The 26,983-nt window shown below is 46.4% G+C and overlaps 2 protein-coding genes across 10 annotated transcripts in view; one reads left to right on the top strand and one right to left on the bottom strand.

Moving 5' to 3' along the window:
• RMC1 (regulator of MON1-CCZ1) overlaps nt 1-19,766 on the top strand; it is a 28,596-nt gene extending 8,830 nt beyond the window's left edge. For 6 of the 8 annotated variants that reach the window (XM_050768000.1, XM_050767997.1, XM_050767996.1 and 3 more), the window contains 15 exons: nt 3,623-3,763; nt 4,079-4,182; nt 6,522-6,611; nt 6,701-6,806; nt 7,829-7,940; nt 12,027-12,071; nt 12,327-12,380; nt 14,090-14,218; nt 15,259-15,365; nt 17,175-17,294; nt 17,611-17,688; nt 18,008-18,112; nt 18,209-18,277; nt 18,367-18,592; nt 19,604-19,766. In XM_050768000.1, coding sequence (XP_050623957.1) covers nt 3,686-3,763; nt 4,079-4,182; nt 6,522-6,611; nt 6,701-6,806; nt 7,829-7,940; nt 12,027-12,071; nt 12,327-12,380; nt 14,090-14,218; nt 15,259-15,365; nt 17,175-17,294; nt 17,611-17,688; nt 18,008-18,112; nt 18,209-18,277; nt 18,367-18,592; nt 19,604-19,683 — 1,503 coding nt within the window. In that variant the 5' untranslated portion in view covers nt 3,623-3,685 and the 3' untranslated portion in view covers nt 19,684-19,766. Of the gene's footprint in view, nt 1-3,622; nt 3,764-4,078; nt 4,183-6,521; nt 6,612-6,700; nt 6,807-7,828; nt 7,941-12,026; nt 12,072-12,326; nt 12,381-14,089; nt 14,219-15,258; nt 15,366-17,174; nt 17,295-17,610; nt 17,689-18,007; nt 18,113-18,189; nt 18,278-18,366; nt 18,593-19,603 lie in introns of those variants that run through there. The other 2 variants (XM_050768004.1, XM_050767999.1) reach the window with 2 other exon arrangements.
• NPC1 (NPC intracellular cholesterol transporter 1) overlaps nt 19,478-26,983 on the bottom strand; it is a 54,851-nt gene continuing 47,345 nt past the window's right edge. For both annotated transcript variants that reach the window (XM_050767994.1, XM_050767995.1), the window contains exons 21-25: nt 24,611-24,811; nt 23,406-23,637; nt 22,383-22,496; nt 21,306-21,468; nt 19,478-20,265 (exon numbers count right to left, since the gene is read on the bottom strand). In XM_050767994.1, the coding sequence (XP_050623951.1) occupies nt 20,183-20,265; nt 21,306-21,468; nt 22,383-22,496; nt 23,406-23,637; nt 24,611-24,811 (793 nt within the window). In that variant the 3' untranslated portion in view covers nt 19,478-20,182. The remainder of the gene's footprint in view (nt 20,266-21,305; nt 21,469-22,382; nt 22,497-23,405; nt 23,638-24,610; nt 24,812-26,983) is intronic.

Here is a 26,983-nt window from a genome sequence, read left to right as displayed (position 1 = left end):
TCTCTGTCGCCCAGGCTGGAATGCAGTGGCACTATCTCGGCTCCTCCACCTCTTGGGTTCAAGCAATTCTCCTGTCTCAGCCTCCCAAGTAGCTGGGTCTACAGGTGCCCACCACCATGCCTGGCTAATTTTTGTATTTTTAGTAGGGGTGGGGTTTCACCACGTTGGCCGGGCTGTTCTTGAACCCTTGGCCTTAAATAATCCACCTATCTCGGCCCCCTAAAGTGCTGGGATTACAGGCGTGAGCCACCACGCCTGGCTGAAAGACATTTTAATTTGCATTTTACATTACTAGGGAAGTAAGCATCTTTTCATTTGTATATTGTCCATTTGTATTTTGCTAACTGCCTCTTAAAGTTTTTTTATTTTGTGATAATTATTTTGAGACAGGATCTCTGTCACCCAGGCTGGAGTACAGTGGCACAATCACGGCTCACTGCAGCCTCGACCTCCTGGCCACACGTAGTCCTCCCACCTCAGCTTCCCGAGTAGCTGGAACTACAGGTGTGTGCCAGCACGCGCAACTAATTTTTTTTTTTTTTTTTTTTTTTTTTTTTTTTTTGTAGAGATGAGGTCTTGCCATGTTGCCTAGACTGGTCTTGAACTCCTAGGCTCAAGCCATTCTCCTGCCTTGGCGTCCCAGGTGCTGGGATTTATGGGCACGAGCCACTGTGTGTGGCCAAAATTTTTTTTACTGTGGTAAAAAACATATAACATTTATCATCTTAACTGTTTTTAAGTGTTCAGTTCAGTAGTGTTAAGTATATTCATTCACATTGTTTGTTATGAAATAGCTGCAGAACTTTTTTCATCTTGTGAAACCAAAACTGTATCCAGTAACCAACTCCCCTTTATCCCTTCCTTGCTGCCCCAGCAATCTCTGTTTTACTTTCTGTTTCTATGAATTTGACTCCTTTTTTTTTTTGAGATGGAGTCTCGCTCTGTCGCCCAGGCTGGAATGCAGTGGCGTGATCTCAGCTCATTGCAACCTCTGCCTCCTGGGTTCAGGCGATTCTCCCGTCTCAGCCTCCCTAATAGCTGTGATTACAGGTGTGTGCCACCACGCCTGGCTAATTTTTGTATTTTTGGTAGAGATGGGATTTCACCCTGTTGGCCAAGCTGGTCTTGAACTCCTGACTTCAGGTGATCCACTCACCTCAGCCTTCCAAAGTGCTGGGATTACAGGCATGAGCCACTGTGTCCGGCCGAATTTGATTACCTTTTATGCTTCATGTAAGTGAAATTATACAGTATTTGTCCCTTTGTGACTGGCTTATTTCATCTACCATAATGTCCTAAAGGTTCCCCTATGCCATAGCACGTGATAGGGTTTCCTTTTTAAGACTGAGAGTATCGCATTGAGTGTATACACCACATTTTGCTTATCCGTTCATCTGTTGAGGGACATTTGGGTTGTGTCCACCTCTTGGCCATTGTGAATAGTGCTGCTTTCAGTACAGGTATGCAGATACCTCTTCAAGATCCTGTTTTCAGGTCTTTTAGATTTATACCCAGAGTGAGACTGCTGGAGCAGATGGTAGTTCTGTTTCTTAATGTTGTAGGGAACTGCTATACTGTTTTCCATAGCAGTTACACCATTTTGCAATCCCTCCAAGTGTACAAGGGTCCCAATTTCTCCATATCCTCACCAACGCTTGCTGGGTTTTTTTTTTTTTTTTTTTTTAATAAGAGCCATCTTAACTGTGGTTTTGATTTGTGCTCTTTGTTGATTAGTGATGTTGAGCACTTGTGTGTGTGTTGGCCACTTTGTGTATCATCTTTGGAGAAATGACTAATTTGGGTCATTGTGCCTATTTTAAAAATCAAATTATTATTTGTTGAATTATAGTTCTTTATATATTCTGATAGTAACACCTTCTTAGAGATACAATTTGCAAGTATTTTCTCCGAATCCGGAGGTCACCTTTCCACTCTGTGGATCGTGTCCTTTGATGTACCTGCCTGCTTCTTTTCATCTGTTCCAGCTTCCTGACCTATTGAGCATGCTTCTGAGATCTCTAAGTGGAACTAATTCAGAGGGTGTTAAGAGTTCTTTCAGGTTTTGATTTTATTGACCTAATGAAAGCAATATAATTTAGAATGTATAGATAGAGAAAATACACCTGTGCGTTAATGCCATGGTGTAAGGCCATCATCGAAATCTTAGTAATGACTGGCTGGGCGCGGTGGCTCATGCCTGTAATCCTAGCACTTTGGGAGGCCAAGATGGGCGATCACCTGAGGTCAGGAGTTCGAGACCAGCCTGGCCACCATGGTAAAGCCCCGTCTCTATTAAACCCCATTTCTACTAAGCGTTGTCTCTACTGTCTCAAAATAAAATACAAAAATTAGCTGGGTGTGGTGGCGGGCGCCTGTAATCCCAGCTACTTGGGAGGCTGAGGCAGGAGAATCCCTTGAACCTGGGAGGCGGAGGTTGCAGTGAGCCGAGACTTTGCCATTGCACTCCAGCCTGGGCAGCAAGAACTAACTCCATTCCCCCCCCCGCCCAAAAAAAATTGTAATGACCAATAGGAGAACTTTAAACAAACTTTAGACAAATTCCATACACACAGAAATAGAATTTTGTACATGTGATTGCATGGGAAGGGTGGCTTGCTTTATGGAGGAGTTCCCTATGGTAATCATTCAAAAGTCTTTCTGTTCTCTGCAGTGGGAAAGTATACCTTAAGGTTACCTAGATGGCTTCAGGTCTTCAAGAAAAAGTTAAAAAGAAAGAAGACTCTAGCGCATCCTAGTTATTATAGTTATTAAGAAGCTTCTGGCTCCTGCCTCTGACTTGCACAGCAGTTCTTCAGTGCAGTGTACCATGAGCATTTATGTCTTGGGGGCTCTATACAGCGTTCCGTAATAGCAGAATATTTACGGTACATTTAAAATGTGCCTGGATTATAAAGGACCGCATTTGTATGCAGTCTTCTGAACACATCTGCTAGAAGAAGGGAGCTCCTCCCAGGCCCAGTGTAGACTGGAGTCGAGATGGAGGCCAAGTAGAAGGCAGATCTGCCATGGCCTGGGAGGTGGCCGAGTTAATACATGGGGCCCTGGAGGTGTCAGTTTCTTTTGGTCATTTCCTGGATGAGGAGAATTTTGTTGTAAATTGCTCTTAGGTGTATCCATGTGCTCCACATGCCCAAGCATGTAAAGCACCAAGCACAGGGCTGGTGAAGTAGCAGCTGTAATAAGTACAAGTAAGAATGTTCATTTCACTTAGTGGGTTTCTTCTGCTTTTTATTCTCAGAGTGCACTGTAAGAATCTTCTGACAGTTTGCTGTTATTGATTTATTTATTTATTGAGACTGAGTCTTGCTCTGTCATTCACGCTGGAGTGTGATGGTGCAATCTTGACTCATTGCAACCTCCGCCTCCCAGGTTCATTCAAGCAATTCTTGTGCCTCCGCCTCCCGAGTAGCTGGGATTACAGGCATGTGCCACCACGTCCGGCTGATTTTTGTATTTTTAGTAGATACGGGGTTTCACCATTTTGTCCAGGCTGGTTTAGAGTTCCTGACCTCAGGTGATCTGCCCACCTCGGCCTCCCAAAGTGCTGGGATTAGTTTGCTGTTTTTTAAATGAAGATCCTGGTTCTTAAACTCTGCTTCAGGTATTACCAGAGAAACGGAGCCTGAAACTCTTGAAGAGCCACAATCTCAATGTGAATTGGTACATGTACTGCCCCGAGAGCGCCGTGATCTTGCTGTCTACCACGGTCCTGGAGAATGTCCTGCAGCCTTTTCACTTTAGGGTAAGAGGAAGCCTCCCCTGAAAAAACCACATTTCCCCAGTTGTCCCCTGTTGCTGTAGCATCCTAATGTGTCGGGCACGTTAGGGACACGTTCCTCCAGCCGTAATGTCACGCTCTGACCACTAGAGGGCACTCTGTACCCGTCAGCTCATGGAGCCATTCATTTTATGTTGGGCAGATAGGCCGTGAGGGGACAAGGGGGACGGTGGAAAGGATCCAAAGTCTATGTTTATCCTTGTTGGTTTTACGTAGGGAATGGTGAAACATCAAAAGGGTTTAATAAGTTTTTCCTAAAACTTTTTTCCCCCTAAACAGGCTGGCACTATGTCAAAGCTGCCCAAGTTTGAGATTGAATTACCAGCTGCACCTAAGTCAACTAAACCCAGCCTTTCCGAAAGAGACATCGCAATGGCCACCGTGTATGTCTGTGTCAGAGAGAACTCCATCCTGCGATTGCTTTCAGTAATATAAACCATAGAAGGAGTGTGGCACAAGCGCCACATGATGCCCTGACCCCTAGAACACATAAGGAGGACTCGCCTTGTCCTGGGTGTTCAGTGTCTAGATCCTCTGAACATAGAAAACCTGCAGTGTTTTTGGCATTCCTCTTTGATTTTTATCAGCTTTGTGATGCTAAGGAATTCCTTTACCTTTCTAGCCTGATAAAACAAGAACTTTGAACCAATTTATTTCTTAGTGTTTTTGTTTTATAATTTCTTCTTTTTTTTTTTTTCAAGACAGAATCTTGTTCTGTCACCTAGGCTGGAGTGCAGTGGTGCAATGTCGGCTCACTGCAGCCTCCGCCTCCCAGGCTCAAGTGATTCTTCTGCTTCAGCCTCCCAAGTAGCTGGGATTACAAGTATATGTCACCTCGCCTGGCTAATCTTTGTATTTTTGGTAGAGACAGGGTTTCACCATGTTGACCGGGCTGGTCTTGAACTCCTGACCTCAAGTGATCCACCTGCCTTGGCCTCCCAAAGTGCTGGGATTACAGGTGTGAGCCACTGTGCCTGGCCAATTTTTTTTTTTTTTTAAAGCTAAGTTAATAATCGTTCTAAATAAGAAAATACATTAAGATTTTTATGTAACAAACATGGAACTCAATTACTTATATATGGAGGTATATTTTCTTTTTCTGTTTTTTTTTTTAAGATGGAGTCTTGCTCTGTTGCCAGGCTGGAGTGCAGTGGTATGATCTTGGCTCACTGCAACCTCTGCCTCCCAGGTTCAAGCAATTCTCCTGCCTCAGCCTCCCGAGTAGCTGAGACTACAGCCACGTGCCACCATGCCCAACTAATTTTTGTATTTTTAGTAGAGACAGGGTTTCACCATGTTAGCCAGGATGGTCTCAGTCTCTTAACCTGGTGATCTGCCTGCCTCAGCCTCCCAAAGTGTTGGGATTACAGGCGTGAGCCACTGCGCCCGGCAGTACGAAGGTATATTTTCATTTGAAAAAGTGGATATCTCAGTTTTTAAATTTGTAATGAAAATTTTAAACACACAGTAGAGATTAATAAAAACCCTAAACTTTCAAACTTTTTGGTAGTATAATGTTCTTTTCTTTATTTCTTCTTCTTTTTTTTTTTTTTTTTGGTACTCTTCTGTGGCTTTCCTGTTTATTTTTAAATTTTTTTTGGAGAGTCTCACTCTGTTGCCCAGGCTGGAGTGCAGTGTTACGATCTCGGCTCACTGCAGCCTCCGCCTCCTAGGTTCAAGTGATTGTCCTGCCACAGTCTCCCGAGTACCTGGGACTACAGGTGCATGCCACCACATCTGGATAATTTTTATATTTTCTGAAGAGATGGAGTTTCACCATGTTGCCCAGGCTGACCTTGAACTCCTGGGCTCAGGTGATCCTCCCGCCTCGGCCTCCCAAAGTGCTGGGTTTATAGGCATGAGCCACCGTGCCCAACCAGCATTCCTGTTTGGACAATAGATAAAGCGAGAGCAGTCCTGGCTGAAGTGGAGGTGGGGACCTGTTCCCTCCCACCTTGGTCTCCTTGTCCCTGGGCAGGCCCAGCACAGAGTTTACCACTGGACTAGAATATGCATTCAGGAACTGTTCACAGCAATACTTATTAGATGGCACTTAAATAGAAGAGGCTGAGCATGGTGGCGCACGCCTGTAATACCAGTGACTGGGGAGGCCAAGGCAGGAGGAGTGCCTTGAGGCCAGGAGTTCAAGACCAGCCTGGACAACATAGTGAGACCCTGTTTCTACAAAAATATTTAAAAATTAGCCAGGCACGGTGGCATGTGCATATAGTCCTAGCTACTGGGGAGGCTGAGGTGAGATCACCGAAGCCTAGGAGTTGGAGGTTGCAGTGAACTGTGGTTGCACGTGACAGAGGGAGACCCTGTCTCTGAAAAATGAAAAAAATGATTATATTTTTCTGTTATTAAGGAATATACATTCATTATACAAAACTTGGAAAACAGAGAAGAAAATGAACTTATTAGCATATCACTCAAGTATAACTATTAACGTGTTTCTTTCTAATCATTTTAGACTCTATGCTTCGGTTTGGGGTTTTCTTTTAAAAGATTATGATCAAGCTGTATTTAGTGTGTGTTCTCTTTTCCACTTAAACTTTATAATACGCTTTGAGTAACTGCATGTTTCTTTGTAAACATTTTTGTTGGCAGCAAAATATTCCATTAAGTGAATATCTCATAATTTACTTAACTGTGATGCCATTTAGAGCAAAGGAATTTTGAATGGCCAGATGTGATTTTTGTCTCTTTGTTCCCTAATTAGATACGGGCAGCTGTATGTTCTCTTCTTGAGGCATCATTCTCGGACCTCCAACAGCACAGGAGCGGAGGTGGTCCTCTATCATCTGCCACGGTAGGTTTCATGCTTTCTTTCCCCTCTCTCTGTGATTTTAAAATGTGAGTTGCAGCTTGTTGATCTATTTTTTGCTTTCTATCCGACAGAGAAGGTGCCTGTAAAAAGATGCACATATTGAAGTTAAATAGGACGGGAAAGTTTGCCCTGAACGTGGTGGACAACCTGGTAGTCGTGCATCATCAGGACACAGAGGTACAAGCTGTCTGCGTTTCTACCAAAGTTAAGGTTGCTTAAAAGCCTTGTGAAAATTGGCGGCTGGGTGCAGTGGATCACGCCTGTAATCCCAGCACTTTGGGAGGCCAAGGCGGACAGACTGGTTGAGCCCAGGAGCTTGAGAGCAGCCTGGGCAACATGGCAAAACCCCACCTATATAAAAAATAAAAAACTTAGCCGGGTGTGGTAGCGCATGCCTATAGTCCCAGCTACTTGTGGGGCTAAGGCTGGAGGATGGCGTGAGCCTGGGAGGTCGGGGCGTCAGTGAGTTGAGATTGTGCCCCTGCACCCAGCCTGGGTGATGGAGCAAGATCCTGTCTCCGGGGAAAAAAAAAAAAAGAAAAGAAAATTGGCAAAATGTCTGAGTAAGATTAGAAAGTGCATTTTTATTTTTTATGCTAAGAGTTTTCGTCTTCCAGATGGAAATGAGTTAAGTAGTTTAGAAAAAAGTGTGTCAATTGATTAAAGATAATTGAAAACTGTTTCAGAAAGTAACACTTGAGATTTGACCTTGGAAGGAGGTGGGAATCCGCTCCATTCCACGAGTACATGAACTCTATTGCAATTGTGAGCATGGATGATAGTGCTAGGGGATAATGGTTTTGAGGCCGTGTGGACCAGGACAACTAGAATGGGTCCTGTGGGCTGGGCCTCTGGTATAAAGAAGCCACTTCCCTCCTCTACCCTCCCAGAGGGTGGTGACGCTAACTCTCTGACACGTGAAGATGTTTCCAGTGGAAATGACAGAGATCTGCTTAGGTCACTTTGAGCTTGTCAAAGGTAGCATGTCATAAATGCAGGAAATACTTGTGAGAGGAGATAAAGATATTAAAAGAGAGTTGTAATGTTAATGACAAATTCCTCAAGTAAGAACTAGCCTATAGGGAGGAGATGCAAACACAGGCTTTTAAACTGATTTAAACAGCAAGATGGGATGGAATGAAAGGGACTGGGCAAACTCTGATTCATTTTGGCCTCAGTCTTGTTTTCTCCCCCCGTAGACGTCGGTAATATTTGATATCAAGTTACGGGGAGAGTTTGATGGCTTCGTTACCTTCCACCACCCGGTGCTTCCCGCGCGATCGATCCAGCCCTATCAGATCCCCATCGCAGGTAACGGGTTCTGTAGAGGAGTCAGTGCTGCCGTTTTACCACGTGGCTGTGTTCTCACCATGATCTTTGGGAGTCACATTAAAAGTGGAGTGAAGAGTAAACAGAGATTCCCGGATCTGTCTGATTTTGCCAGGGGCCATTTGTTCCAGTTTTGTTGTTTTAAGAGGGAGTCTGACTCAGTCGCCCAGGCTGGTATGTAGTGGCGTGATCCTGGCTCACTACAACCTCCACCCCCTGGGTTCAAGTGATTATCCTGCCTCAGCCTCCCAAGTAGCTGGGATTACAGGTATGCGCCACTGTGCCCAGCTAATTTTTATATTTTTTTAAATTTATTTTTTTGACCGAGCCTCAATCTGTTGCCCAGGCTGGAGTGCAGTGGCTTGATCTTGGCTCACTGCAACCTCTGCCTCTCACAAGATTCAAGGTTGTGAAGTATTCAAGCAATTGAACCAAGTATTCAGTTGCTTAAATACTTGTGAGAGGAGATAAGGTTCAAGTGATTCTCCTGCCTCAGCCTCCCAAGTAGCTGGGATTACAGGCATGCGCCACCACGCCCAGCTAACTTTTTTGTATTTTTAGTAGAGATGGGGTTTCACCATGTTGGCCAGGCTGGTCTTGAACTTCTGGTCTCAAGTGATCTGCCCGCCTTGGCCTCTCAAAGTGCCGGGATTACAGGCATGAGCCACCACGCCTGGCCCAAATTTTTAAATTTTTGATAGAGATGGGGTTTCACCATGTTGGCTAGACTAGTCTTGAACTCCTGACCTCAGATGATCCACCTGCCTCAGTCTCCCAAAGTGCTAGGATTACAAGTGTGAGCCACCGTGACCAGCCTGTTCTAGTTTTTTAAAAAATGCAACTACTACTGATCATATAAGCTAAAATTATGTTGTGAAAAAAGCATTTTCTAAGATAGATGAATCTCCCTTGGGAGGAAATAATTTATCTTACCTGAGCTGTAGAATGGATAGTTTTGATTACTCATTGATGGTGAAAGATGTTTTAATACTGAATACGTCCATAATGTTTTCTGTTTGCCTGAGCTCTGTAATGCTGAAATTAACTTTGGCTGTATGCTTGTTACTTTAGCCTGGGATCACTTTTCTCTTCCTCACATTCCGTGTGACAGTGATGATGAATATTGCATTCTTTGGGACTGACAGTCACAGTAAGTGCTTTGGCTGTGGCTCTTAGGCTTACCCAAATCAGTCCTCCTCCTGCCTGGAGAGGTGGGGTTGGGAAGTCAGAAGAGTGGAGGCCAGGAATTCAGGAAAAGGGAAAGTCATTTATTTGCTTAATTTTGCCTTTTCCCAGTGTAATTGATTTTAACACAGAACTGAAAGAATATTCAACACTCTCTCTCTCTCTTTTTTTTTCCTTAAATAGAACTTTATTTTCTCACAGTTCTGGTGGCTGGAAGTTCAAGATGTCTGCGGGTTTGCTTTCTTCTGGGGCCTCCCTGCTTGCAGGCCTCCTTGCAGATGGCCGCCTTCTCACTGCGTTCCCACAGGGTCTGTCTGCTGTGCCTGTCCCTCCCAGCAGTCTCTCCCGGCTCTCTTCTGAAGGAGACTGGAGTGCAGAGTTGGCTAGTCTGAGGTTTCAGTGTACAAGACGTAGTCAGATGGCTCACACTTGGAACCCTGGTACTAATATTTTATTCTTTGTCAGACAGCACTGGGCGGTTGACCCAGCCTGCAGTCAGGATTTCCTTGTACCTTTCACCCAGGAGATTCAGAATCGGGCTCTGGCTGAAAGTTTAGCAAGAGCAGCATCGTCAGCCTGACTGCCCTGTCTTGCTGGATCAGCCAAAAGCTAAGTTACTTTCTGGCACAGTTGGAGGAGGGAGCTGGCTCTTAACAGACGTTTGGTTAGGTCTTTTGGTCTCCTGTGTTCTCTCAGGCTTCTTCCTTTTCCTCTGTAAATAATGTTAGCATTGAAAGAAGAGATTTTGCCAAGTGATTGTCTTGTGTCTGCTGCCCACTTGGCATGAACGTAACTGCTGGTGAATTGGGGAAAAAAACTAAACATTTAGAACAAGCCTGTCCAACCCATGGCCTGTGGGCCACATGCAGCCCAGGACAGCTTTGAGTGCAGCCCAACACAAATTCTTAAACTGTCTTAAAACATTATGAGGTTTTTAAATGATTTCCTTTTAAGTTCACCAGCTATGTTAGTTATGTTAGTGTATTTTATGTGTGGCCTAAGACCATTCTTCTTCTTCCTAATGTGGCCCAGGGAAGCCAAAACATTGGACACCCCTGGCTTAGAACCTTTAGCTCTGTTCCGGTGGTACAGGACCAGTTAGGAGGCATCAGGTTCTAACCATCTGGTTATAATGGAACAGATGCGAGGCCGGGTCACAGTCATAGCCAGTGCAGAGATCGATAGGAGGAAGTCAGGAATCCACCGAGGGTCTGGGGATCTAGGTAGTTTGGGCTGCAAAGCATTTTCAGAGGTTAGTGACTTTCATTTCCGGCTGGGCTGTGAGTCCTGGCAGGTTGACGCATCTGTGTGTCTTGCCCACTGTGCTGCCACTGGGTGGGCGTGCTCAGGAATTGAATGGGCCTGTTTAGACAGATATAACCAGCACTTTTGGGAAGAGTCAGCCACCCTTTTTCTTTTTGTTTTGGGCCTATTAGAACAGTGGGTCTCAATCTGACTACATATTAGGATCATCTGGGGGGCCTTGGAAACGAAAGCTCTCACCTGACAGTGTCAGGTCAGCCACACAAAGATGAGGGCTGTGCACTCGGTGCAGACCTTGACCCTTAGGTCCAAAGTGCGAGTGTTCTTCGCCAAAGCTTCTCTGCCTGGGCTTTTTCCTGGCTTTGGGCGGTCTGTTCACAATGACCTTTTCTCTGACCAGCTGATTGAAACCTGCCTTGATTGCACCTGGGTAATTGGAATAGAACCAGGAGTCATGGTTAGCTTGTGGGGCTGCCTAACTGGTTGCTAAGGGTCCCCGCCATGTGAGGTTTTGGGGGTCTGCTTCCCAGACGAGCTCACTGTGCCTGGACCTACTCTAAGCAATGGATAATCAAGCTAATTATTTAGATAATTAAGTGGCTGGGCGCAGTGGCTCATGCCTATAATCCCAGCACATCGGGAGGCTGAGGTGGCCAGATCACTTAAGCCCAGGACTTTGAGACCAGCCTGGGCAACATAGAGAGACCTTGTCTTTCCAAAAAAAAAAAAGAAAAGAAAAAAGTTAGCAGCTCTGTTCCAGTGGTCACGTGCCTTTAGTCCTAGCTACTCTGAAGGCTGAGGCAGGAGGATCACTTGAGCCAAGGAGTTCGAGGTTGTAGTGGGCTATGATCAACTACTGCACTCAAGCCTGGACAGCAGAGCAACACCCTATCTGTCTTTAAACAAAAAAAAAGGCCGGGCACGGTGGCTCACACCTATAATCCCAGGACTTTGGGAGGCCAAGGTGGATGGATCACTTGAGGTCAGGAATTCAAGACCAGCCTGGCCAACATGGTGAAACCCCATCTCTACTAAGAACACAAAAAAGTTAGCTGGGTGTGGTGGCACATGCCTGTAATCTCAGCTACTTGGGAGGCTGAGGAAGGAGAATCTTTTGAACCTGGGAGGCGGAGGTTGCAGTGAGCCAAGATCGCATCAGTGCACTCCAACCTGGGCGATAGAACGAGTCTCCACCTCAAAAAAAAAAAAAAAGATAATTAAGCTGTGGTAAGCTACAAGCCACATTTATTTGAAACATTCTCCGTGGATGATCTGGGTATTTGATTTTGAATCCTCCAAGTAAATTTCTCAGTTCCTTAATGTGCATCTGTAAATGATCATGAGTCATCTTTGGTTATTTAAAAAAAAACCCAAACCACAGTGATTGAAGCCTTGATGTGCTTTCTTTTTCTTGGTGAGATTTTCCTGGATTGTTTTCACCTCCTTCCCCCTTCCTCCCCGTATGTGCTATCAGTGAGATGGAACAGTTCATTTCTTCCTTAACTACAGCTGAATGAACATTTTGTCACGACATTAAAAAGTGCTGACTTTTGCGTCGTAAGTACTAGCATTCACAGCGTTTTCTGGCTGCATCGCACTTAACGTTTTCTCAATTTGTAGGTCCTGCTGCCGTGACCAGCCAGTCTCCTGTTCCGTGTAAACTCTGTATCCTTTACTAAGGCGTTGGCACCGTGCACAACAGGGCAAGTGGTCACCCTTACAGAGTGGTCCTGAAGCCCTCCTCTGGGCAGCTGTGAATAACGCTCTGGGAGCCACCCCGCAGCCAGCTTCCCTGACTGTCCAGGGGCCCCGTGTTTAGCGTGGACTCAGCACATGGGGGGCAGGGGCGTGTGCTAATGGAAACTGGTTTTGCCTTTTGTTTTCGTCTTTTCCTGGTTTAGAATTTCCTATAACATGTGGATTCTTCATCCTGGATTGTCTTTCAACCTGACATCATTATCAGTGCAAGCCAAGGTAGGTCAGCGGGACAGTTGTCATGTTAGAACATGGTGCTTGTTGACTTTGGATCCCAGTTGTAGCCAGGGACATTTTCAAGGTGAATCTCTGAGAAATGACCCCTCCTTTCAACCTTGGGAATGGGATTTTTTTTTTTTTTCACTTTATACTGTTTTCTACTATATGTGCATTTTATCAAGAACATATACTACTATTAATAAAGCAACAACTAAGAATGCCATTCTCGTGCTTAAGCCCATTCTGGAAAGCCAGACTCCACCCCAGCCTGTCTCCCTTCGCTTCTCCCATCGACCTTCCCTCCGGTGTCCGTGCCCTTTTCTGTTCTGCACGAGCCCAGGAGGTGTGCTCCTCTTTCTGGCCTTGCTGACGAAGCCTCCTCAGCCTATTGGTTGTCTCTTCCTGGGTAATCTGTTTATTAGAGAAATCTTATTTTTTTAAGGCAGGGTCTTGCTCTGTCACCCAGCCTGGAGCGCAGTAGTGCTATCTCAGCTTACGGCAGCCTTGAGCTCCTGGGCTCAGGCGATCCTCCTACTTTAGCCTCCCGAGTAGCTGGGCCTGCAGGCGCACACCACCACGCCCAGTTAATTTATTATAATAATAATTATTTTGAGACAGAAGCTTGCTTTGTCACCAGGCTGGAGTGCAGTGGCACCGTCTCGGCTCACTGCAACCTCTGACTCCTGGGTTCAAACGATTCTCCTGCTTCAGCCTCCCCAGTAGCTGGGGTTACAGGCATGCATTACCACACCCAGCTAATTTTTGTATTTTTAATAGGTACGGGGTTTCACCATGTTGGCTAGGATGGTATCCATCTCCTGACCTCGTGATCTGCCCACCTTAGCTTCCCAAAGTGCTGGGATTACAGGTGTGAGCCACCACGGCCGGCCTATAATTTTTTTTTTTTTTTTTAGAAATAGGGTCTTGCCATGTTGCCCTAACCTGTGTCTCTAATACCTTGCCAGGCTGGTATTAGAGAATTTCCTATGTTACTCTTTAATCCTCTGTGTATTTTCGAGCCTTTCCTCTGGAATTCCTGAGAATTCTTGAGGAGAGAATTAGCCCTGATGCTGGAAGCATCCACTGTATGTAATGAAGTCATTTCTCTCCTGTGCATCTTGCTGGTGTTTTCCTGTACAGCTGCTCTGCACCTGCCTTGGGACAACTGAAAAAGGGATCACCCAGATGATTTTTTATGTGGCACTTCATTCTGCAGAACTCCAATTAGGAAAGGCCACACCAGATGCTGGCAGTGTGGGTGATCAGTACATTTATGGGTTGATGAATGGATGAATGATGTTCCATTGAGAGCCTCTGGAGTTACGTTTTAAACTAATGAGCCGTTGTAGGAGAAACCAAAGCACAGGACTGAAGTTGATGCCACATGTTGACATCTTTTTCTATTTTAAACATTAAAAGAGGGACTAGGTCTAGGGAAGGCCCTGTTTGGCATTAAGGACTAGGGAGCTACACCACTGATGTGCCCCTGAATGCAGAGGTTACTTGGAAAGAGTCAGCCAAGTGTGCAGTAGTTCGGCCATCAGTCCTTCTGTTGTAGACATGTTCTTGAATGGCTTGGCTCTGCTTTGGTTAGGAAGAAAAAGCTACATTTATCACCACCTGCCCTGCAGATGTTTAGGGGAACCACTTTTGGGCTTTTGTTATGGTTTGCATCATACTGTTATATTTGCTGCCTCTTTAAAATCCAGGTTACCTCTGGAACCTCCAAGTGAAACTTGAGCCCATAGTAAATCTCTTACCAGACAAAGGAAGATTGATGGACTTTCTCCTCCAGAGAAAAGAATGCAAGATGGTCATCCTGTCTGTCTGTTCACAGAGTAAGTTGAATCCTTCCCCCTTGGTCTGGTTCTGGTATGAGGCCTGTGCTGCCCAACACTTTTTATCGGGATGTGGGCCAGACTGTTGTGCCTTGTCTGTAATCCATAGCCTCATTCTTTGTGTGAGGGGTGGCTATGTGACCCCCTAGGAAAGGCTGCTAAATGGAAAGATGACTTGTAGAGATACTTGTAGAGAAAAGAACAATAAACGGGATGGTTCTGAATGAAAGTGGGCACACAGGAGGGGAGTGGGCCACCGCCCCTGGCCTTCACACACACCTCTTTCAAAATCCAAGCCACGTCACTGCATATGTGTCTTCTTTAAGCATCCCCTACTGAGGCCAGGCATGGTGACTCATGCTTATAATCCCAGCACTCTGGGAGCATGAGGCAGAAGGATTGCCTGAGCCTAGGTGTTCGAGACCAGCCTGGACAACAGGACGAAACCCTGTCTCTATTAAAAAAAAAAAAAAAAAAAAATTAGCTGATTTTGTATACACCTGTGGCCCCAGCTACTCCAGAGGCTGCAGAGGGAGGATTGCTTGAGGCCAGGAGGACAAGGCTTCAGTGAGCCGTCTGTGCCAGTATACCTCCAGCCTGGGCGACAGAGCAATACCCTGTCTCAAAAAAAAAAAAAAAAGCAAAAGAAAAAAAGAATCCCCTACCAATATGTGCTATTGGTGTTTGTTTTGTTTTGGTAGAGATGGGGTCTTGCCTTGTTGCCTAGGCTGGTCTCAAACTCCCAGCGTTAAGTGATCCTTCTGCCTCGGCCTCCCCAAAGTGCTGGGATTAGAGGCATGAGCCACTGAGCCTGGCCTGCTGTAGCTTTTTTTTTTTTTTTTTTTTTAACTGTAACCAGAAAGGGGTTGCGAATGATGTCTAGGTATCAGGTCTTTAAAGTACTGCATTTCTTGGAGTGTCCTTTAAAGGTACTTTTGCGTTGGTAACCTTTTGAGATCAGTTTTTATCATAGCAATGTGTGGAAATTCTGAAGCTGACATGAAGTTGGTTTGATCCGTGTGAACCTTGTGCCTTTCCAGTGTTAAGTGAGTCAGACAGAGCGTCGCTGCCCGTGATAGCCACTGTTTTTGATAAACTCAACCATGAGTATAAAAAGTACTTGGATGCCGAGCAGAGTTATGCGATGGTGAGTTACACGGAGTATGACAAAGGGTCCTCCTCCCCCACCCCCTCCCTGGTATTTTCTAAGTCATTATGATGCAAAATTGTTTCCTATATATTAGAATAACGTCACTGAGATTTGCTGCCTGCCATAGGGCAAGGTGGCGATAGTGGGGGATAGTGGGGAAGTAGTAAATTCAGGGGCCCTGCATCCCATGAGCTGGAGGCCACAACTCACTTCATACCTTCACTGTTTTTGTTTTTCCCCCATCTGTGTTTGATCTTGCCTGTAGATCCTTGGCCTACTGTTATATATAGATGAGAAAAATCAGTCTCTGCTTTGCAATATTTTGTATATTTTTCTGTTTTGCCAGAGTGAGGACTTAGTAAATTAAATTCAAAGTGTTTCTGTTTGCCACACCTTTCTTTCCTGTTGAGATAGCGTCCTGTTGAGATAGTGACGATTCAGTGTTAGCACTTAGCAGGCATGTTTGTAGTGAAGGTAGTAACCATGGCTTATCGCCACCAATTTCCACTGTATTACTCGTACATCATACCTCCTGAAGCCAGAAAGAAGAAAAGTTTAGGACAAGGAGAATGACTGACTTCACTTCCAGGATCTGATTAGTCCTAGTCTGAACATGGTTTTAAACCAACAAAAGCCCCGGAACTGCACTCCCCTTCAGCTGTTCGTGGAAGGGTAAGAGGTCTGAGACAGGCACTGAAGAGGGCCGGTTGCCTGGACAGTGTCCATTTCCACCCTGTCAGATATGAGGGATGGCTGAGTCCTTTTGAACCCTATTGCCGTGGGTGTTCTGGCCTGTGGAAATCAGCAGGTCTGATCCCAAATGGCAGTTTCTGTGCTGTCTCGCACTGTCTACTGGGCTCCATAAACAACATGACTCAGCAGTGGGGGCCAATGACCAGCCACGTGAGCAGCATCTGGAGTTTCTTGGAAATGCAGGTTCTCAGGCTACACCCCACAGCTATTGCATAATCTGCATGGATCTGAACTGCTTTTTTTTTTTGAGACGGAGTTTTGCTCTTGTTGCCCAGGCTGGAGTGCAATGGCGAGATCTTGGCTCACCACAACCTCCTCCTCCTGGGTTCAAGTGATTCTCCTGCCTCAGCCTCCCCCGAGTAGCTGGGATTACAGGCATGTGCCACCACGCCTGGCTAATTTTGAATTTTTTTTTTTTTAAGTAGAGACGGGGTTTCTCCATATTAGTCAGGCTGATCTGGAACTCCTGACCTCAGGTGATCCACCCGCCTTGGCCTCCCAAAGTGCAGGGATTACAGGCATGAGCCACCGCGCCCAGCCGGAACTGCTTTCAAACGTCAGGTGAGGTCGTCAAGGTCTCAGAGCTTTCCTATTCCGGACTTGTGGTGCTCTGGCTTCCCACCTAAAAATCCCTGGAGACTCCATGCAGGCGCTCCTCACTTATTGTAGGATCAGGACTTCATAAAGCAGGGATGCAGCAGGCCGTTTCATTTTTGCCAGATAACAAATGCCTGTGGTCCAGGATTAAGCAGCTTAGACAGGAAGTTAAAAAATTGCAAGAGGCTAAGTATGATATATTTTAAGAGAAAACTTGACACATGCTTTTTCCGTTTCATCTACCATGAACATTGGAGTGTTTTCAAGATGACCAATTCTGACTTCCTAGACCCTCCCCAAGCCAGCACAGGAAAGATTTTATCTAAGTAGAGAAAGAAGTGTGTTCCGCTCATATCCTGGGGTCCACATCGAAGAATGCAGTCCTTGTGGATGAACTGTACACAGCACCCTTCCTCTAAGATGCCGAAGGTCATAGTTTGTGGTTTCTTCTTTCAGGCGGTGGAAGCAGGGCAGAGCCGAAGCAGCCCGCTCCTCAAGAGGCCGGTGCGGACCCAGGCGGTGCTGGACCAGTCGGATGTGTACACCCATGTCCTGTCAGCCTTCGTGGAAAAGAAGGTGGGCTGCAGCTTTCCGCCTCTTCCGGACTGAGAATGCTCAAAACAAGGCAGTTGAGGAAAGCAGGAGACTTCATGTGATTAGAATCACTGGAGTTTCCTTGGGTGAGGACCTAGAGCTGGTAGTTTGGTTTCTAATACTCAGGCCTAAAGCATAATCAGTGACAAGTGGTTCTGGAGCGATTTATGCAAAACCAGTGAAAGATGAACACTGGGCCATTTTAAGATGGAAACCAGGCGGGTGTTGGATAAAGTGTTATATGCAGCCCCTTTTGCACCTCGTTGGTATTTATAAAACCACATTTTTTTCTCCCTAGGAGATGCCTCATAAATTTGTGATAGCCGTGCTGATGGAATACATTCGTTCTCTTAACCAGTTTCAGATTGCAGTACAGGTACCTTCAAATCAGCTGGTCCCAAGTTAAAACAGCAGGAATTAAAAAAAAAAAAAGACACAGTCCCTCTTAGAAGATGACTTATATGCTAAGACAGGTCTGCCTCCCTGACTCAGAATGCTGAGTGACTCTCCCAACATTCTTATTAGTTGGAATGGAAGTGTAATGTCAAGTTGGGGTCTTTACCTGCATGATGAAACCACTTCTTGTAGTGACACTTTGGCCATGTTGGTTGGAATAGCCAGTCCTCGGGGAGCCTCTAGTCTGTTGTAGCTGAATGATTTGGAAGTGTTCTTTTACTTTTTACTTTTGTCCTCAGCATTACCTACATGAACTTGTTATCAAAACCCTTGTCCAGCACAACCTCTTTTATATGCTGCATCAGTTCCTGCAGTACCACGTCCTCAGCGACTCCAAACCTTTGGTATGCATTGCCAGATTGCTACTTACATTGTGGTTAAAAACAGAAAATTTTAACTGTTAACCTTCCAACTGAAGCAGGTCTAAAAATGCCTTTCAGGCTTGTCTGCTGTTGTCCCTAGAGAGTTTCTATCCGCCTGCTCATCAGCTATCTCTGGACATGCTGAAGGTAAGTCTGATGTGTGAGGTTTTGGACTATGGAAACTAACTGTGTTCCTGTTGTTTGCACTGACCTGGACTTCTCTTCCTTATTCCTAGCGACTTTCAACAGCAAATGATGAAATAGTAGAAGTTCTTCTTTCCAAACACCAAGTGTTAGCTGCCTTAAGGTTTATCCGGGGCATTGGTGGCCATGACAACATTTCTGCACGAAAATTTTTAGATGCTGCAAAGCAGACTGAAGACAACATGCTTTTCTATACAATATTCCGGTTTTTTGAACAGCGAAACCAGCGTTTGCGAGGGAGCCCCAATTTCACACCAGGTGAGAATGCAAAGACTTGGGGTAACCATAGCCTCAAAGAGTAGCAGAGGGCACTGGCAGCTGGTGGGCAAGGACTCTTGGGTTAGCGTTTTTGTAAACAACACAATTTGGTAACAGCCCACCTAGCCCTCGGCCCATTATTTGTAGCAGAGTGAATTCAGTATGCTGATAGAATCTGAGTTATGCTCTGGAACTCACCAAGGAAGGTGTGTTTTGAGTCAAGACACATTTGGGACCTATTAGGCACAGCCCATCTCTTATAGCAGATCTTGGAATATCTCTTGAAGCCAGGAATAAGATGGCAAATGGTGGCTAAGTATTTTAAAGGGCCTGGGGCTTGTTAAAGTTTCAGTTTTATGAAGTATACATTGGTTGATCATTCTCATTTATTGTTTTCGTTGAGACGGAGTCTCACTCTGTTGCCTAGGCTGGAGTGCAGTGGTGCAATATCGGTTCACTGCAACCTCCGCCAGGTTCAAGCGATTCTTCTGCCTCAGCCTCCTGAGTAGCTGGGACTACAGGTGTGCGCCACCACACCCGGCTAATTTTTGTATTTTTAGTAGAGATGGGGTTTTACTATATTGTCCAGGCTGGTCTCGAACTCCTGACCTCGTGATCCACTTGCCTCGGCCTTCCAAAGTGCTGGGATTACAGGCATGAGCCACTGCACCTGGCCCTGGTTGATCATTCTCATCTCCAAATAGTTATACAACCGAAGACATCTTTAGGATAGGGAAGGATCAGGACTCTCATGAAACATGTAGGTCTAACTCTTTCTAGCCCAATGTAAGATGGCATTTAGTTACCCTAAGGACAGGATGGAATCTCTTCCATTTAGCTTTTCTACTTGTCTCTCAAAGCAGATAGGGCAACCCCAAAAGTTACTTAGGAAAACAATGTATTTTATTAAAGAAAAATAAGTTAAAACCCAGTAGACACACCTACGAGATGCTTGCTTTGTCCCTCATTTCATGCCACAGCTAACTGGCGATTAAATCTCTTCCTTTCTAGGGGAACACTGTGAAGAACATGTTGCTTTTTTCAAACAGATTTTTGGAGACCAAGCTCTAATGAGGCCTACAACATTCTGAAATCACTTGCTGTTTTTTTTTTTTATATAAAAATGTGTACAAAGTTAATTTATTGCATTAATAAAGCTCTTTAAACTATAAAATGTTATAAAGTGTATCTACAACCTCAAATATCAGTACAACTGTGGTACAGAACTTGTGGGATGGCTTACTCCTAAAAGGAGAGACAGTGCATTGATTGGCCTTTCCAGAGTGTCAGGGAGTGGATCACATTCACAGCCATCTCGTGTCACCTCCTGCTTGCTAAAGAATGAAGTTTCTTTCCTGAAGAAGCTGGGAGAGGTTTAGTGTCCTGTGGCTGCCTCCAGATTTAGTAATACTGCTTCCCAAGTCAACTGTGCATTCCTGAGTTCACGGGCACTGGGTTCAAAGCTGCTGCCAATCAGCCTGATGGTTGGCACCACCCGGTGTTCAACTTGGCCTGGCCGATGCAGCACCCGTCCAGTGGTAAACCGACCGACCCTTAGACACAGTTCAGTCAGGATGCCCTGCGAGAGGGCTAGAAATTTAGAAGCCGTTCGCGCTCTGTCCCTTTGTATCGCTCTTCAGCGGCACAGCTTTTGGCTTTATTTACTGATGGCCCTGTGAGAGGGAAAAATAATTTTTCTTATTTCTGCAGGAGAAAGGGAACTGGTTGGCTGGGCATAGTGGCTCACGCCTGTAATTCCACTTTGGGAGACTGAGGCAGGAGAACTGCTTGAGACCAGCCTGGACAACAGAGTGAGACCACATCTCTCTCTCATTTGGAGAGGGGCTCTTTGCTTTCTTCCTCAGGCTGGAGTGCAGTGGTATGAACACGACTCGCTGCGTCCTGAACGCATCCTTCTGGGCTCAAGCAAGCTTCCTGCCTTCGCCTAACAAGCAGGTGGGACTGCAGACGCACACCACTTCACCTGGCCAATTGTATTTTTGTAGAGATGGAGGCCTCACTATGTTGCCTAGGCTGGTCTCAAACGATTCTCCCCTCTCAGCCTTCCAAAGTGCTCATCTCTCTCTTTTTTTTTTTTGTCTTAAAGAAAAGGAGCTAGTGTATTAGATTGTAATAGAACTACTTTCTATTGCCCGGAGATGATAAAAAGCCCCTCATTTTCTTAATCTTTTACTTCAGTGCTCCAATTTAGTGACAAAGCTTTAAGTCAAGCAAATCAGTACTGTCCTTTCAACCGTGGGTCATTTTTGTGCAAGGTGAAGTGGCCATAGAAGTAAAAGGATCAAGAATAGTCTCGAGATGAACAGAGGCAGCACTTTGCTGAGAACGGGAAATCCGTGAGGGACATAAAAAGCTGCTCTGCAGCGCTGCTGGTGTGAGAGCTGGCTGCAGGACGGACTCCTCCATCTCAGCGGCAGGGAGGAGCTGCCCCACCTGCTGACACTCAGATCCATTCAAGGGCTGGCTCCAGGCCTCCAGAAAAAACATCAGCAACTTACTAGTGAAGTAGTCTGCACCATCATGAAGCCCCTGGATGGGTTTTTTCTCTTAGAAGAATTTTTTTTTACTCAGTATCATTTATCAAATGACCATTAGTATGAGTTCAAATACTTGAAAAGAATGCCTCAGGACAGAATCCCCTTTCAGTAATGTGCTTCCTCTTACGCCACCCTTTTAAGACAAGAACTCTTACCTATGTAACTGAGTAAGACAGGGAGAAATATTAATCCGTGAGTGGCGCCCAGTAAGACCATAGCCAAATACATCCTGAAGTAGAATATCTGGAAAATTTGAGATTTGGCAAAAGCCAACACCACAATCCCTCCAAATTTTGTAAGCGTGATTCCACTGAATACCTAAAAGAAGAGATACTGTGTTAGACACCACTTTTACCAACCTGTAATGGAAACACTTCCTTACAAGGATTTCCCCCAGGTTCAAGTGATTCTTCTGCCTCAGCCTCCCGAGTAGCTGGGATTATAGGTGTGCGCCACCATGCCTGGCTAATTTTTGTAGTTTTAATAGAGATGGGGTTTCACCATGTTGGCCAGCCTGGTCTCGAACCCCTGGCCTCAAGTGGTCTGCCCGTGCTGGCCTCCCAAAGTGCTGGGATTACGTAGGCATGCGCCACCGTGCCCAGCCCTTAAGAGGATTTCTTAATATTCAAGGTCCAAAGCAATGGAAACTGAACCCAGGTAGCATCATCTACTACCTAACACTATTTTGTCTGCTGCCTTATGATCCCGGGGGAGAGGTATGACCAAGGTAAAAGCTGTGTATTCTGCATAGACGCCGCATTGTGTCTCTAAATTGAATATGTTCTCAAGTGAAAAATATTTAAAAGTGTTACGAAACAAAGTTTTAGTTTTACTCTTTACCAAGTATTTTCTACAGTGGTAAAGAGGCTAAGCCAGGGTGTAGAGTTGAACCAAGACGACTCTCCAGGCACCAACCGCACATCACACGCTGGGTTCTGGCCCGGGCTCCCCTGCCTGCATTTTAAATGGAAAAGACTGGCAGCTGTCTCACGTTTAACTTTTCTGTTATTTTCCTGCTTCAGCACACTGCCACCTAAAAAGGAGCCGCACCGACAGGTACAGTGCTACAGAACATCTGTTCTGTTCATGATGTGGCAGCTAATTCATGAATTGCCTGAAAGCTTGCAATCCTTAGGAGCTGCTTTCTAAGTACAGGATCCAGACTCTTCAGTCACTAAGCAGGACACTTCAGGGTGCAACTCTGCTGGCGTGGCCCTGCTCAGGGTACTCACGGAGCTGCCCATGTGGGCGAGTGCCTCTTCTGCACGCTCCACACGGCTGCCTTTCGTGCTCACCGTGAACGCTCTGGTTATGTGGCTGCAGAACTCCACGGAGATGCCACAGCTCTGAAATAAAGCACTGCGTTTAGGATGATGGCTCTCTTCCTGTTGAAGACCCTAGGCAGTCACCCTGTTCCCAGGATGGGGGCTAATTACCAGGGCACCCTGGGTGCTAGAGGAGGCCAAGCATCCCATTGGACTTATAAGGCCTCCATCACACCAATCTAGACTGTACCAGGAACTTTCTGGGGCCCTCTCTACACACAGCCAAAAGCCTGGTTTTCTGTGGCATGTTTGTTTTGATCAGAAGAAACTGCTGGAACGCCTTAAGGTCACCCCACCTGCACCGAGCTGGCGCATTGTCACAACTTCTTTTCTTGGACCTCGCTGCTCCCCTATCTGAAGCAGGGTTCACATCTGAGAGTACAGATACCCTGTTCTATTTTCCATGAATATATTCTCCAGTGCTCTCATCTTTAATGATGAAAAGCACCTGACAACCACATGGGAGGCAGAAGGCACTGGTCAGAGAGCTCCTGGGGCGGGCTGCAATTTTCTAAGCAAAAAGTGAACACGCTGCTGTCATTAGGCTACGGGCTTGTGCAATCTCTAAAGAACAACAAATTACAGGCGGAATAGGCCGGAACTAGGCCAGGAAATCACATTTCCATGGTCAGAGGCACCATCAGGTATACTAGTATAGCCGCAAGGAATGGGACAAGAGAAAAAACTGAACAGAATTCCCTGTAATGTGCTTATGCTCCCAGATGTTCAACTCAATGCTCGCTCCCTCTACGCCCTGTCCCACCACCATCCAGCACTCATCCAGCACTCATCCTGCCTCTCCATGTGCGCCAAGAGCGAGCGCCAGACTTGGTATCTTCTTCCATCTTAGGGTTTACTTGGAATCCAAGACAGCAATTCCCCTAAGTGAAACAGGAGCTAGGGACAAACTGAGAGTGGACGAGGACTCACCATCACCAGGTTGACCAAGGACACGGCGTTCAGACTGATGCCCCAGAGCCACATAACTCCAAACATGTTGACCAAGACCATGGCGATGGTGGTGCACATGATGACTGCAGACCACAGCTCACAGCCCAGGAGGACCATGGTCACCAGAAATATCGCGCCCAGGGACACACCGAGGTTGAAGATAGTGTCGTCAATGATGGTCAGGTACTGTTCGTAGAAGACATAAAACACACTGGAGAGGAGGGGGAGGCCTCGTTAAAGCTCGCTCTCACTCCCAACACTGCATGTTCATCTGTCACAACTGCCAGGCGGTCAGACTCCCTCAGGAAACATCCCTGCAGAAAACCTTGCTGGCTGCCTACAAGACTCATCGAGAGCGACTCACTCGCCCTCTCGTGGCCGCTGACCGCCCAGAGAAGGGCCCAGCAGTCATGTAAAATGTGTATTTTTGATAAAGTTTTTGTTTATAAGCCCAATCTATGCTATTTTATAGACATTTACAGAGAACATTCCACAGCATTCTGGGGGACAAAAAAAAAACAAAAACGAATCCTGATCTATCCTGAGACACTACCTCAGGCTCAGCGGGGTCCGTGCAAGGCCTGAGGAAAAAATGCTTTCATTTATTTTCTTGTGGAGCTAATCGGCTCTTAACTTCTTCCAAACAAATCCAGGCCTTCTTGCTTTAAGCGAGATCATGGGCAGGCAGGAAAAATAAATCACTTGTTTCTCCTACCTTTCTACAGTTTTCAAATTCACCATGTCATACATAATACTTTTCTTGCTGGGGAAAAAAAAACCCTAACAATATAAAAAGTCTACAAACAGGCAACATCCCAAATAACCAGCAGTTGGGGATTCTGGTCCATTGCTGGCCAAGGATGTGGGCCTGGCCCCGCTCTAAGCCACCTGCTCTCCAAGCGCCCCCTTGCCTTGAGCCATTTTCCAGTGTGTGTCTCTTGCAGCCGTGTGGTAGCGCAGAGATCAAGTTCTGTGTCTCTGGCCCTCAGGCCTTCAGAGAGGCTTTAGATTCTGAAGCCCCTTGCCCAGCACCCATTTCCTTTGATATATTGCCCTGTGCTCGGAACGGAGTGGGGGCCAGAACCCAACCTGAAAATCAGCATCTTGCCAAGGGAACCCTCCCCATTCCCGCCCAGTGTAGGCCCTTTGCTGGGCAAACCCCACTGAAAAAGGTCAGGCTTTACCTGTAGGGAAATACCCGGTAGGCACTGCCATTAATGCCCATGGTTTCGGTGACATTACTGGCTATAAGTCGGGCTTTCTTCAGAGCATCAATAAAGTCAGCAGAGGTCTGCAGCACAGTGTGGTAGGTCATGAAGTACGTGGCTCCGACCCTGGTGCCATTGCCGAGGATGTTAACTGCGGAGCTGTAGGCAGCATGCCCCCTGAGGAAAGCATCCTGGGTGTCAGAGTCCAGCTCTTGCAAAGTATCAGCACAATCTGAGTACTGGAGGCTAAGCAGAATCACCTGACCCTGGGCTGAGGTCAGACCCAGCCGTACATTACAGGGATGAGGAAGGCCCCTGAATAAGGGAATACCAAAGGTTTAGCTTGTTCTCGCTCAGACTGGCTTTTTTTTTTTTTTTTTTTTGAGACAGAGTCTTGCTCTGTAGCCCAGGCTGGATTACAGTGGCATAATCTCGGCTCACTGCAACCTCCGCCTTCCGGTTCAAACAATTCTCCCTGCCTCAGCCTCCCGAATAGCTGGGATTACAGGCACCTGCCACCATGCCCAACTAATTTTGTATTTTTTTTGGTAGAGACAGGGTTTTGCCATGTCGGCCAGGCTAGTCTTGAACTCCTGACCTCAGGTGATCCGCCCGCCTCAGCCTCCCAAAATGCTGGGATTACAGGCGTAAGCTACTGTGCCCAGCCAGATGGGCTTTCTTGATTGCTCTGGGTTCTTCGGTACATAGCTGCTGTTTCTCCACCTGGTTTCAGGTATAATCAAACGTACAGTTTACTCAGTCCTGTTGCATAACAGCAGGCAGGAAAGGGCAAGGGCCCGGGAACAACTTTGGCCCTGCCACTTACTGGTCATGTAACCCTGAGCAAAATGACCTCCTCTGAGCCCGTCTCCTCTTCTGTAAATGGGTATACCACCACCTATGCAAGGCTGTGTGGTGATAAATGGAATAATGTCAGGGAGTGGCCAGCATGACGCTGGCACCCTGGAGGCTCCCCAGGAACGCTGGCTACTGCCTTCAGAAAAATGGAATCTACTTCAGCTTATTTTATGTAGGCCAAAGCATCAGTCAGTGAGTAAATCAATATGCAAGATTCATTTCTACTTTACTTCTAGGGGGAGTCATCCCATGGTACCTAGAATAGGTCTCAATGCACATGCATGATAGCGATGATTCGCTGATGTGACTCTGGTCAGATGTATGTTCTTATGAAAAACCTAAGTTCAGGGTTTACCTAACATACATGGGGATACTCATCTTCTGCTTCCCAAAGCTTCCAAATCCCAGAGACTTCTGGGCCATATATCTGGCTTCCATGGGTAACTGAATGCCTGGCTGGATGGGGGAGTGAGATAGCACATAACCCCATACACGGATGGGCTGGCAAGGACCATGACAGGACTAAAAGAATCGCAACCTTAATATGGGATAACGTTACCAAAGCGAAGATGACGCCGCAGCTGCCATCAGCACAACTGAACAGGCTGAGTTCCTTCAGGCCTGGATTACCAGCAGGCCATTCTCCCCATCACCCCCGCTCGGAATGTGCACAGGAATCTGCGTTCATTCTCATGCCCACGTGGGGGTAGGACACAGAGAGAGCATGAGATGTGAATGCCATGCTAAGATACAATCAGTTGAACACTATGAGGCATTTTCTTTTTTTTTTTTTTGAGACGGAGTCCGCTCTGTCGCCCAGGCTGGAGTGCAGTGGTGCCATCTCTGCTCACTGCAAGCTCCGCCTCCCGGGTTCACGCCATTCTCCTGCCTCAGCCTCCCGAGTAGCTGGGACTACAGGCGCCCGCCACCACGTCAGTTTGGTTTTTTTGTATTTTTTAAGTAGAGATGGGGTTTCACCGTGTTAGCCAGGATGGTCTCGATCTCCTGACCTCGTGATCTGCCCGCCTCGGTGAGCCACCGTGCCCAGCCTGAGGCATTTTCTTAAAAAGGTGTTTTCGGGGCCGGGCGCGGTGGCTCAAGCCTGTAATCCCAGCACTTTGGGAGGCCGAGGCGGGCGGATCACGAGGTCAGGAGATCGAGACCACGGTGAAACCCCGTCTCTACTAAAAATACAAAAAACTAGCCGGGCGTGGTGGCGGGCGCCTGTAGTCTCAGCTACTTGGGAGGCTGAGGCGGGAGAATGGCGTGAACCCGGGAGGCGGAGCTTGCAGTGAGCCGAGATCGCGCCACTGCACTCCAGCCTGGGCGGCAGAGCGAGACTCGGTCTCAAAAAAAAAAACAAACAAAACAAAACAAACAAAAAAAAAGGTGTTTTTGGTTTCCCTGCTTCCACCAAAGGACCAGGACAGGGTGGGGCAGAGAAGAGGATGTTCCCATGCAACTGTTTGAGCCCAGTCCTCTCCTAGTTTT

This window comes from Macaca thibetana, chromosome 18, assembly GCF_024542745.1.
Source record: "Macaca thibetana thibetana isolate TM-01 chromosome 18, ASM2454274v1, whole genome shotgun sequence".
NCBI lineage: Eukaryota > Metazoa > Chordata > Mammalia > Primates > Cercopithecidae > Macaca > Macaca thibetana.
The sequence above is the reverse complement of the archived record's forward strand: the minus strand, read 5'-3'. Positions and strand labels throughout refer to the sequence as shown.